Genomic DNA, 13,769 nt, shown 5'->3' on the forward strand with positions numbered 1-13,769 from the left:
GCTTTCGTGACTGCAGGGATTCATATTCTTGGTTCTTTCGGTAAAGTCACCACGTAGAAGGGAAACAATAAAATAATACAAATATAAGACAATAAAATTCTCATGACGTTTCGACTGCAACACAAGCAATCATTATCAGGTGTGAAAACCACATTTTTCTTGCTTACTTGACTTTACCGAAAGAACCAAGAATAGTTTGAATAATGTCTATAAACCTGCGGATGTTCTATAACCCATATGTTTCTCTTTATCTCTCAATGCAATTCCAACCGTGTGTCTCTCCATCCTTCTTTGTGCATTTCCCAGTTTGGTTCCACTTTCCTATATAAAGCATGAACAATTGTATTACCATTGCCAATCCCTTGGCAGACAAATCTATATATTGAATCTAGATTTATAAAACTGACAAAAATACCTAGTATATATAATAAGCTCAGATTAAACTCTTAAAAGCTCATTTAATTGATCTCCTTAACACATTTACTCCAAAACTTCAGTTTTCACAACTGCTTTTCATCCAGATGGAGAGAAGAAATCCTCGAAACGCAGCCCAAATCCCAGAATCCACACTGGGATACATTTTCTTCCTATGAAATACTTACACGCGTGTAAGTTCGCCTTGCTTTAACAACATACTTCATTATTGTCAAACTCAAGCATCAATCAATGCAATTGCGCCACAGACAGCAATTAAGGTGACATTCTCAATCAAAACTAAACAATTTTATTTTACCGGTTAATGCCCACTGAGCTCACCAAGTTGTCCATCAAATTCTCGATGATGTACAGTGAGAGGAGGAGGAAAAGGAGGAGTTAGTCATCCAGATTAAAACATTTCATGTAAATCTAACAAAATCCAATGGGACTGATCTCTGTCTGCTGCATGCTTTTTTGACAGGAGCACAAGCACAGCATGTATCAGGCAATAAAATCACCTTCCCCCCAGCTCAGAGGCTTTCTGCCATTTAACTTTCCCTTTGAGGTCGACAGCTTATTTCGAAATGTCACGCGCAGTTTAATAATTGTCACAGGATCCTTGCACTTTTTTTTTAAGACTTCTGAAGACTAACAAGAATATATATATTTTTTTAAAGCAATTGCCGGGTACAATGTGTTCCTAAATGGAGATGCCCTCATCCGCCTACTAACATCGAGGTGATGATGGACAGTAGGTGCTTTAGAAGGTGGGCGGCGAGTGTGTAGGTAGTGTTGGAGAGTTTGTTCAACTCCTTGGTGTTGGAGGAGGTATTCCTTACCCCGTTGCACACATGCACAAAGTGGTTTTGTGGGATTTTCCCTTCCCATCACCAAATCAAACCAAATGTGCCTCGATCGCATCACTAGATCTCAGAAGCCAAGTGGCAAATTTGAGCCTGGTTGGCACTTGGGTTAAAGACCACCAGAGGTTGTCAGGTTGTAAGAACGGGCCTGGGAGGTGGCCAGCAAATGGCAGCTATGAGCGTTAATTATCCCTTGTTACGCTTAGGTTTTTCTGCAGATAATTCGGTTTCCTCCCACATAAAGCCAAACACTCATGAATTGAATTAGTCAAACATCCCAATGCAGGACCCTTTTTTAAAATGAGTGAGGACTCAAGGAGGCTTTTCTGGGTAAATAATTGACGGTAAATATTTGGCATCATTGTTATCGTTTCCTCTATTTTAGCCTCTTGACTGTGGTTACATTCAGGGGCGGAGCCAGGATTTTGACTTTGGGGGGGGGGCTGACTTCAATATTCTGAGTTATCCAGTGTTTATGTTTTCCAATGGGCGCCACAAATGTATAAAACTAATTTCATTGGATTTGAACGCGGAGTTTATTAATAGGTCGAAGCCGCTGATGTGGCTAATAAGTCCGATAAGTTCGAAAGGCTGCCACTCAAGCAGCCTGCAGGGCAGCACGAGGTGGCAGCCAGCATTTTGCAGCAGCCGGATATCCGGTTATCCCGATTACCGACTTTTCCAAAATTTCAGGGGGGGCTGGGGGCCCCCCCAAGCCCCCCCCTATGGTTGAGCCCCCCCCAGCCCCCCCTGTGGCTCCGCCCCTGGTTACATTTATATATTCCTTTCTGAGTAAGTTTCATACCCAGTGATGTGATCTAATGATTCAATACCAACTCCTTTGCAATATTAGGCTTGCAACAATTCACCCACTCTTCCCTCCATCACCAAAACAGGCACAATTACATTAATTCTCCTAAATCAGAATTTCAGGGTCATGGTTCAATCCAAACTGTTTTTGTCTGTCTTGCTCTGTCACATATAAATTCAGTTTCGCTCAATCTGCTTAAAATGTAAACGTGCAATATAATTATAATGTCCACATATAATTTGTAGCCATTATAATTCTAGCCACTGAACAATTATGGTCACTACATCACGCAATTTCAAATCCGCTTCTGCGGCCATCTGGAACGCTCTTCCTTTCGATATTTGGAAGGCACTGGAGCCATGCACTTTTAAATATAGCTTAAAAACTCATTTCTTTAGAACTGCTTTTTTTCTGTTTAGTTTGTTGCCCTTCCCCCGCACACTAAAGCAAAGTGCGAAAGAAGTTAAACATACACACATGTGCGTCGTACCCGAAAGGCAGATGTAGGTGGTGTACTCTCCCTGGCCCCCTGTGGCCAGAAAGGGAATCCGCTTTCGTGTCCGGCGCCTGACTTGCACGGCCACGAGCATCCTCTCGTCGTTGGGGGCGAACACCTCCTTGTTGAGGACCGATTTGGCACTCATGGCGCAGTGGGGAACCACTGCAAACAGACATGGCAAGGAGCACAATCATGGCAATGAGGCGTAGTAGAGATAATAAGCATATGTCCAAAGATAAAATTAAAAAAATATAAAACATTATGACGTCACGATTATTTTAAACGCCACTCAAAATGCACATGCAAGTTAAGTTATTTAAGGAATGTAACATGATTATTTTCACAATCCATTTTTTTATCACCCTGACTACTGGATTTAATACAAAAAGAAATCACATCTAAGTGCATTTATATGGACTAATTGTTTTTTTATTTTGTTAATTGCTTTTGTAAAATGTTGTTTTACGATTTCTATATGCAAATAAAAGTACTGAATTTATACGATGCGGGAGAGCTCCTTTCATCCGCCGCCTTAGATATACACAACTCCTATTATTCGTAAAATTCGTAGGGTCCCTGAAAAGTAAAATTATTTCAGATCCTATTCTCCCTATTATCCACAATTATTCACTGGATAATTGGGAGTAAACTCGCGGATAACTTTGTGAATAGGATCGGCTTTATTCTACATGCAGATATCTCTCTCTCTTTCTCTACTTCTACTCTCAACATGCAACATTTAGTACTTTGGGAATATTTGACAAGTGAGCCACTGAGCGTGAAATGCATGTACAGTATAGTACTGTCCTAAATGCTTTAACATTTTCTAATTTGAATGGCTCATCGCACATTGAATACGTACATGTATGTGAAAACTAGTTGTATTTCAGGAATTCTCAACAAATAATGTATTTCACCAACCCAATTTAAAGAGGTATGATTTCTATTCTTTGTAAGAAGGAACGTTTTTTTATTTGGTCGAACAGTTGATGTTATTTACTCATTTTAATAAAAGGAACGAGAAAGAAACACATGTTCAAGCCACCCATTTCCACTGTGTTCCTTTTACCCTTGAGGCAACATCTTTTTACTGCCAACAAACGATGCTAATTAAAATTCAGCACAGACAAATGCAGCACTTGACTCAAACAGGGCACAGTTTTCAAATAAAACCATAAAATGTTATTAGTGCTATGTACACAAAAACAAAGATGTCCTGTGTGGCCTATACAAGCTGTTGCGGCAAGTTCTGTCAGTGAGCACCTTATGAAGGCCGACACATGGCATGAGGAGGTGGTGTGGCCATCAGGAAATAACTTAAGGCTGAGCCAACCTAGGAAAGGCCCAGAACAAGTTCTGATAATGGCTACTGACTTTGGGTGCAAACAGGAATCGAAATCAGGCCACTGGGTTCAGAGCACAGTGCGCTAATCGCCACATTACCGCTCCCATGATACGTAGTATACATTAAAACAACCCAATCTTTATTATAAACTCAGAAATGCTGCTGGCAATCGGATAATGTCAATGCATTTGTTCGTTGTTTCTACCACTTGCTGCAAATTTGAAGTTGTCTTGTGTGTGTTTATCTCCTTGACTATCTTGTTTCCAAATGTCAAGCTGTCAAAAAAAATTGCAGTAATAAATTGTTGAAGCTTCCAGCAACAACTAAATCAGCACGCACACAATATCACACAAACAGGATATGGGGTGTTTGTCTATGTCCCTTTAAAACTGAAGTATATTCAGAAAACTCCCCGCAACCCGCACAGTGTCGGGAAGGCCCTCATCTAGCAGTGGGTTGACAGAGAGGATAGACCACGTAAATGCACCGAAGAATTTGGACACATGGAAACCATGCAAATGCTGTACAGCAAGGGAAACATGCAGGGACATCATTGTCAGTTATGTGCAGACAAACCTCACACAATATGTACACTGTATTTCGAAGATGCTTTTGGCAATTACCCTTCTTCAGAGCAGAGGTCAGTCACTGCCTGAAACGTCAATCAACTATATGTTTCTATTATAAAGCAGGGCTCATGGCAAATGTGGTGCAATTTTTTTGTACATATATTTTGGCAGCGAGTGTAAACATCCACTTGTTGACTTAGGAATTATTCATTTTGTGCATGTTTCTACGTGGACATGCAGCCAAAGGCTCTTGCTCACAAGCTCAAATATGCAGACAACCCATTTGCAGACGTGAGCAGTTCACATACTACACATCGCATTTACGTCTCACAAATAAACAAAATACTTGAATAATACATTCCATTGGCTTGGCAGGGATAGAACACCTCAGCCATAAGCTACAAGGGAAGAAATTGGAATATGAGGCCACGTGGTCCCCGTTTTATTGCTGAACGCAGAATTAATCGCGGCGAGAGAATGGGGGCCGGTGAGTGGGACCAGCCCTGACATCGAACCACCGAAACAAAAATCTGATAATCGTTGCTCCCAGCGAGGGAAGAAGGGGGGGAAATGACTGATCCGGACATCGTGTTTATGTTATTTATTTTAAAATTAAGATTTTGTTTCGGTAACATCCCCACACCCCACCTCTACTGTTGTAGGGTAGTGCACCCGGGCAACTTTAATTGGCCTCCATTTGGGGGGGCGAATTACTCAGAGGTTGGAATGAGCATGTTGTGCACACACAGAATGTCTACTCTGTGATTCTTATTCTTTGCATGTATACATTCCAAACATTTTCAATCCACCCACGGATGGCTGTCCTCTGCCATGATGTTGGTCATTGTGATTGTTTTTATAAATATATACCATACTTCACCACGCTGGTCAGGAGAGGTTGGTGAAGGCCAGGACAGGCAGCGCAAGTTCTGAGTTTGCATGTCTCTCTCCCCGTGGTCGTGTGGATTTTTCTCTGGGTATTCCTGTTTAACCCTCCAAATTTAGAAACATCCGTTTGGAGCATTTAGTTGATATAAATTTCCACATGATTCGCCACTTCGTTGAGCTATCAATTGTGGCTATATATTCTTTGGGTCTTTCGGTAAAGTCACGTAGGATCAAATTAATAAAAAATTAAATAAACAAAAAAACTACGATGTTTCGATCACAACACAAGCAGTTTTTTGTTGATTTTCATTAATTTGAACCTTTCTATGTGACTTTTATCGAAAGACCCAAAGAATATGAATTCCTGCAGTCACGAAAGCTTGAAGTCAAGATTTCAGAGCAATATAGCTCAGTGGGCCTTACCTAGTAAAAAAAAAAACATAGTTTAGTTTAAATTCGTTTTGATATCACTTGCTACTGATGTTAGCCATGGCCGGGAATCAAACTTGGGTCGCTCAGTACATAGTGCAGCCCGTTAACCACTGCACAACTGCTATACCCACATTAAACTAAACAGCCTCTAAAATCCAGAGGGGAGCGACTGTCATCATGCCCTTGCCAACCTGCTCACACTGGAGCATTGGCTACAGACAGAGCAACTCCCTTTTGTGGGCTTGATGAATAACACTTCTTCTTAATCAGCTCATGAGAATACCACCGAGTTCCTGCTTTAAGCGATGAAACAAAAATAGACGAGGCATTCTCCTTTCTGGCAATAAAACAGGTGTTAAGATATATTCTTAGTTTTTTCGGTAAAGTCACGTTGAAGAGAAACAACAAAAGAAATAACAAAATATCATCAGGTGATGATGACCGTTTGAGTTATGGTCGAAACGTCGTGAGAATTTTTTATTGTTTTATATATATTTTGTTATTTTGTTGTTTCTCTTCAACGTGACTTTACCGAAAAAACTAAGAATATGAATTACTGCAGTCACGAAAGCTTTAAATCAGGTGTTAAGATGTTTGAAGTGTTTGGCCCATTTCCTGAAGTGTGCTTTAGATGTAGAAGTAAAACGGAGTGCTTAAAGAAACCCTGATCAAAACCAGATGGATAAATCTCAAACTCTATGTGGATAAGTCAACAACCTACTTTATGTACTATACTCACTACCCTGCACAAAGACAAACATCCCCCGCCTAGCCTTAACAGACTGTTGGGGCAAGTGCTGTTAGCGAACGCCTATAAAGGCCGGCATGGCACACGAGAGGTTGGATGGCCAACACCACGCCCGGCCGCCTTTGTCTCCCCAGGAGAAGTTCAGATAATCGCCACTCTGTTGGTCGTGAGCAGGAATCGAACTCGGGTCGCCGTGTTCATAGCGCAGCTCGCTAACCACTACACTACCGCTCCCCTCCACATGGATGTCTCACAAATACACTGGCTCAACGTCTGCATGATCCACCAACCCCACCTCCATGTCACTGGATTACAGGTGGTACAACCACACGAGTATAAGAAAACAATAGTGTTTCACTTCTTCTTTCGTCCTCTGCCAAACGGCAAGTCCTTGGCTCAAACCCCCGCCATCCTGCCTAATCTTGAGCATTCTTATTCACTCCACTGAATGGGCCCCTTCCTTCAAGCCATCAAGCAGAAATTATCTTTCTTTGTCTGCCTCTTGGCTTCTTTCCCCAGCATCCTTCCTTCTATAACTTCCTTCATCAAGCTTCCACCTCTGAGAATATGTCCACGTCACATTGTTTGCCATGCCTGGCTAATCTAACGATTCTTCACTCCTCCTGAATCTGCTCTAGAATTTCCAGAATACACTTGATTATATATTATCACGTGTTCTCCTTTTGACTAGTACCACAAGACTTTCCAGCGTTCCTATGCCTTCCTTTCTTTGAAGCCTAGTTAAAAATGTTCTGTATTTAAATGGAAACTGCATGTGTTTGTATGTTGACGAAAGAACAGGTTCACTATTAATTGACCAGTGTTTGCATGGGTTTCTGACCACGTGAGTACATCCCAGAAAATGCACATTTGCACATTTAGATGTATGTACCCTTTCAAATCCAGTTTTGCCCTTAAGTTGGCCGGGTGATGCGGAGGTCAGGGGTCTGAGTTGGCACGATACGAAGACCTTGAGATTAAATCTGGGCAACCGTCGCTGATTTAACCATCTTCTCAAGTACAGTGAGTTGATGGTCTCAACCTGGTAACCAATGTTTGGATAAAACATCATCACAATACATTTGTTTCCAAACATAATGTGGCTTACTTCCAGCTCGAAAAAATATATATCGAGTTGACTGGCATGCAACACACATTACTCTCTGTATCAGGACGGATGGGTTTAGTGCTGTCGCCCTCGTGTGGACGACATCTCAAAAGTAGTTCTGGGGTTTTTGCTTCCACAGACCCTTCTTTGTCCCCTAACAACAAGGGGGGGGGATGGTGGGGGTGTTGCACCGCCCAACAAGCGTTATATAATACGACACCAATATCACTATTTGGGACGAAAATGAAAAGACTGAAAACAAACACCGTTTGCGGGAGTGACGGGGGAGTCACTGCCAATCTTTCTCGCCGATGTAACCCTCGGTCAATTAATCATTTCCCATATTTATTGTTTAACTCTGACACAAACATGTGTATTTGAGTCGAGGTCCTTCCTCCTTGCCTCTGCCTTATAGTCGTGGAAGTGATGTCCTGCTCGAATGCTCATTGAGGCGGTGCTCATCTCCAGTTAACAGGCCTGAGCCAGTGGTGGAAATTCCACATTCGTATGGCAGGTACATGTATGTCCAGACGATGGCCAACTGTTAACGTCCCCAAAAAGTGGTTCATAATCTATCAACCCCGAAGGGATTATGGCCTAAATCAACTCCCAACCAGGATTTCAACTCACAACCTTTCCATTACGAGACACTCGCTCTACATCCGGCTGGTTCTGCTGCAACCAGCAGTGGGTAGGTAATGACTGCAATGTACAATTGCAAATACTGCGAGCAGCTCGCCCTATGGCTCAGCTACTTGTCTTACAGACTCTCTTATTCATTTGCCAGAAATCAAATTTGCAATAATTTCCTCGTGGAATACTTTGCTGCTACATGGTGTCTGACGTGTCCGCATAAGGACAGAAAATACATCAAATAAATGCGTTTATATTGAATCTGATAATTGCTTTGTTAATGCAAAGAAAGTCGTGCAATGTACCTCGTGCGCTGCAATACTCTGGCAATTATTTATGCTAAGGCCTTCCTCGATCCTGACAGTGCTGATGAATTCACGTTTCACTTGGGTGTGCTGAAACCAAAAATAGGTTTCAATCACTTTGGTTCTAAATTATGGATCGTAATTTACAGCGCAAAACATACCTCAAGGGCTGCACAAACGTGCAAGCCATTAAAGATTATTGTGTTATAAATCAAGCAATTTCACCGAATGTATTCATGTATTATGCACAACCCAGAAAACGTGTTGGTAAACAGTACGACCTTCCACGTTTGTAATTGGATTCTCCCAAAAAAATATTTCTAAATGTTACTTTATTCCCAACAGAGTCCTTTTTTTCGCACAATGCCACAAGCACCACTCTACAGGTTTAAAAGGAATGCCAGCCAACATCAGACGTTGCCACATGCCACCTCAGCAAATGAACATAGCTCAAGGCCCGACACACCACCCCTAACTGCAATTCCTCTATGCCTCACTTTCTCAATGGGATTGGAGTAGTGGCAAAGTGAATAGCGCATTGCACTACCGACTGGGTGACTTTAATAATTAATCCATAGACTTGGTATTCACGCCATTCTTAAAAAAAACACACACACACACAAAGGCTATCTCGATTGCATTGTGAGTCAATCGTAATTCGTGGTTAATTTTCAAATGTGGACTTATATCAGTGGCAGTCACTGTATCAACCGGTCTGAGGACCCCACTTTGCAAGCCCATACTGACCAGTGTGGTGAAGTACGGTCAAACAACCCCCAAGACTGATAGAGGTTGGGGAGACCTTCATTCAGCAATTGATTGATAAAAGACTGTATTTAATTTATTGAGTCACCGTTAATCATCAAACCACAGCTCATTACGTCCAATACTTATATATCTAAGTATTGAGTGTTTTACAAAAGTAAATAAATTGCAAACAACATATACCTATCCGTGCCCTTTAGTGGGGCTCAGATGAGGAGGGTCAGGAACTGGATAAGCCTAGAGGCTGATCTGACAGGGTTGAGATATTCTGCTTGTCTAGCACAAGTGAATATTTTAGAAGTAATTCTGCAGTGAATATTACATAACCGGCGAGCAATGTGCAAGTGTAGTTCATATCAGATGAAGTGCGGTATTGTATATCCCAACATCCATCTGCCTTTGCTTTCTCTCACACTACCCGGGTCTCCAAACACCAATTCCACCAAAACCACCACCAATGTTATCACAATATTTGCAACAATCTGTTTCAGCTGATAACACGATGCTTTAGTCTGCATGTGGATGGGAGCTGGTTTATAAAACTTAAAGTAATTAATATTGCATCGTAGATGTCCTCTACTGTCCTAAGAGTCGCACATGGGTTTGTCACATGTCCAGGCTTCACGCAGACAGGCCGGGAATTGACAGCTGTGTTCGGTTGGCAATAATGTATTCAGACTGAGATCTGGAACCGGGATAATGTTGAACTCTATTACTGTATAATATACTGCACCATTTTCATAGGCTTACGCTGGCTGAGAAATATGTCTGGGATCGGTTTGTGGAAAAATGATCGACTCTAACCACATCTTACAAAACACACTGAGTATACTTTGTAGACTGCAGTGTATCCAGAGTATACTTCATAGTGTTTGCTGCTGGGGCTGCATATGTGCTGCTGGTTGTAGTGTGCTATTGTTAGTGAGTCTCATGTGCAAAATTAAAGAGCCTCAAACATCATATTAGTTAAAACACCAGGCAGGTTTCTTAAATATCCCTGCTAATGTACACTCAGCAACATTATTGGAACACCACAGTTGTATTCTTGGTTCTTTCGGTAAAGTCATGTAGAAGGGAAACAATAAAATAATAAAAATATAAAACAATACAATTCTCACGACGTTTCGACTGCAACACAAGCAATCATCATCAGGTGTTGCAGTCGAAACGTCGTGAGAATTTTATTGTTTTATATTTTTATTATTTTATTGTTTCCCTTCTACGAGACTTTACCGAAAGAACCAAGAATATGAATCCCTGCAGTCAGTCACGAAAGCTTTAAATCAAAATTTACACCGCAGTTAGTCAATTGGCACGTGTGCGATGGGGTAAGTTTAATTTGATTTTGTTTAACCAGGTGATAGCTCAAGAGGACAGGATAGTCTAATTTGCAAGAATGACATTGGGCATTAGTCTTCCAGGATGGGGGCGGTTATTTTCTATGCATAATCTCTAATTGATTAATTCTACCGAAAATTTTCGACGTGGCAAATTTGGACACCGGCACCGGCACACAATGGCCCACTCTTGTGAATGACGTCATCGGATCTGTAACGTCCACTGTGAAGCAGACGGCGCATATTATGATGGCTATCACACACCACAGTATACTAGGTAAGGCCCACTGAGCTAAACCATCTCTTTTCTTAGAAGCGACCTGGCCACAAATGATAGCTCAACGAACTGGTTTGTCGTTTCAAAATTCAGAGCAGCCACAGACTCCAAACGCGTGTTTGTGAATATGAAGGGGAAAAAAAAACCGGAGGACTCGGAGAAAAATCCGCGCGACCACAGGGAGAAGGACACAGCAAACTCCAAATATACTGCAGGCGTCAGGGTTGGGATCGAACTCACGAACCGTCGGTATACCAGCCGAGGGAGTTAATATCTTGCCACCGTGGTGCCCGAATCAAACCGTGAACCTCTGCAATAAGCGGTGAGCACGCTACACAAAGCCCATGTCACCGGGTAAAACGTGGGTGCTGCCACCTCTTCCAAGACATTCTGGCCAGTGCGGAAGAGTAGGTCAAATGACACCCACATACGGCTCTCAATTGCTTGCAGTATTGTGAGCAAGCAATTGTAGGACTGCCAAATAATTGCAGTTAATCCTTTTTTTTACATCAGTTAAACTACATTAATGTTAAATTGCATGTTGGTGTTTTCGTTCAGTGTTCATATGACCTTTAATAACAGAGGAAACGTGGCTGTTGTACATCAAATAAGTGAGAGCTGCAACTGGTATACAAAACCAAGTTTGGGAAAAGGAACAACTAAACTGTGAAAGGTTACCCTGTCTTACCTTACAGATATTAAATATTAAACACTTTTATTGTTGTGTATTTTATGGATGCACTGCAATAGCATTACTCTAGTCCACGCGCTGCATATTTAGGTGTGTTTCGGTTGTAAGTGTCTTAATTTGCTGATGAGCACTTGTGTCTATTAAATATTACGTGACCTGCCAAAAATATAACAAGCCAAGAAGCAAATAACGAATGTGAAGAGTATCTAAATAAACCATAAACATAAGAGCGGAGGCACACGGCAAAGTTTCAACAAGAAAATTAGCATAGAAATTGCTTCCGTAAAAGTACAAGCTGGAATGATTGGACATTTCATTAAAAATGGGGCAGGAAGATATAAAACATAAAAGTCAATCAACAGAAGGAAATTAAAAGGAGTGGAAGAACAGGTTAACTGACAACCCACGTTAAATTGGGTTATATCAGTGGGGTTTGTCAACGATTTAAATCTAACGTTTTCACTGCTTCACGAGAATGCATCCAGTAATCTTGGTGGGTGTAATATGACGACTCCATGAAGTACCTTTCCACTCGGAGCAAAAATAGAAATCCATCAGCTTTCCATTATTCAGCTTTTTATCGTCATTTTCCTAGACCTTAACGTTTCGTCTAAATACAGATTCCAAGTAAAAACATACAATTACAGATAGAACATGTCATCATCATTAGACGTGATCTGTTGGATGAAGATCTCCCCAAGCTGTTGCCATTTCTCATTCTTTTGATTCAACTTTCCAATTAATACGTGCACGTAAGCTGATTTCTTTGCTCCATCTCTGCGGTTGTACGCATCCTCGGGTGTGTTCTCTCCTTTAGCTGCCACTCTTACGTAGCCCACCCAAACCACTTGATTTTTGAATGGCCAATAAGTTGTCTCACGCGTGTATGCTCTCTAATCCACGTGCACCTCTTTGTCTGTCTCTCAATGTAATTCCGTGGATGCGCCTCTCCGTTGCTTCTTTGCGAACATTTTTTTTTAATTTCTCTTGTTATGCTAATTTTCTTCATTAGTCAATGGCTATGTTTCTTATTCATATGCCAAAGGAGGTAATATAAACTAATAAAAAAAAAGAAACCGGTCTTTATTTGGCACACTGGTATGTTGAATTTTTTATTCAGATTCTAGTTTGCTCTTGTCTGCCTCTGCAGTTCATCATTATCATCCCATTACACATTCAAAAGCTGACCTTGGTACACAGGCTCTGATGTGTGTTTTAGCCGAGCCACATGGCAGATATCTTAATTTTTTTTTGCAAACTTGTTTAACGCAGATTTTTGTTGCGAGTTGTCTAAATAAAAATTGTGAAAAAATAATATTGACAAATGTTTTTAATTTTGATTTAAAGCTTTCGTGACTGCAGGGATTCATATTCTTGGTTCTTTCCCTTCTACGTGACTTTACCGAAAGAACCAAGAATATAAATGTTTCGAATGTCTGTTTTTATTTCTCCCCTTATTTATTTTTTATTTTCACTTTATATTTTTTTTATTACAAAAAAGTGTCACAGTAAGACAGCCCATATAAGAGTTCAAATGTTTCATATCAGTCGCTTCCAGGCCAGCAGAGATGATTTGTGGTGTCCTATCCCAAAGGGGAATCCCTCTGATGTTTCCTAATACATGACTATCAAAACCCTGGGTGGCCTTTCCAAAAGGCTGCAAGTACTTAAAACGTAAGGTTTGTGTGCACCATTCCTATTAATGCACTGAAGAAGTGTCATAGAGGAGAAGGAAATAAAACATCCAGAAGTCTGCCTCTTGAAGATAACCATGGAGGTCTTTGTAGGCATTTCCAGAAAGTACTCTCCATAATATCAAAGGCAACAACACCAACTGGCAAATTGTCTCTCATTTCCTTCGGATACGCATCGGCAATATGATTTTTAATACATCCACTCTTCTCCTTGCTAATGTATGCCTTAAGGGTAAGAATATGGAAATGGATTTCCCACCACACAAGTGAGGTATGCGAAAAATGGCAGTTCTGTTTTTCAGATCCAGTGCCAAATATTTTTTTTAAAATAAACAAAACCTTTCAAGCATTGTCGGCAGTTAACTAAGAGGGCACTCAGGTTACGTT

General features: G+C 41.0%; 1 protein-coding gene across 4 annotated transcripts in view; it reads right to left on the bottom strand.

Annotated features, from left to right (window-relative positions):
• Positions 1-13,769, bottom strand: part of STXBP6 (syntaxin binding protein 6) — a 63,557-nt gene that overhangs the window by 40,928 nt on the left and 8,860 nt on the right. For all 4 annotated transcript variants that reach the window (XM_032947988.2, XM_032947992.2, XM_032947993.2 and 1 more), the window contains one exon: positions 2,582-2,752. In XM_032947988.2, coding sequence (XP_032803879.1) covers positions 2,582-2,752 — 171 coding nt within the window. The remainder of the gene's footprint in view (positions 1-2,581; positions 2,753-13,769) is intronic.

The sequence above is a fragment of the Petromyzon marinus genome, chromosome 6, assembly GCF_048934315.1.
Source record: "Petromyzon marinus isolate PM22_M1 ecotype Great Lakes invasive population chromosome 6, UKy_Petmar_22M1.pri1.0, whole genome shotgun sequence".
NCBI lineage: Eukaryota > Metazoa > Chordata > Hyperoartia > Petromyzontiformes > Petromyzontidae > Petromyzon > Petromyzon marinus.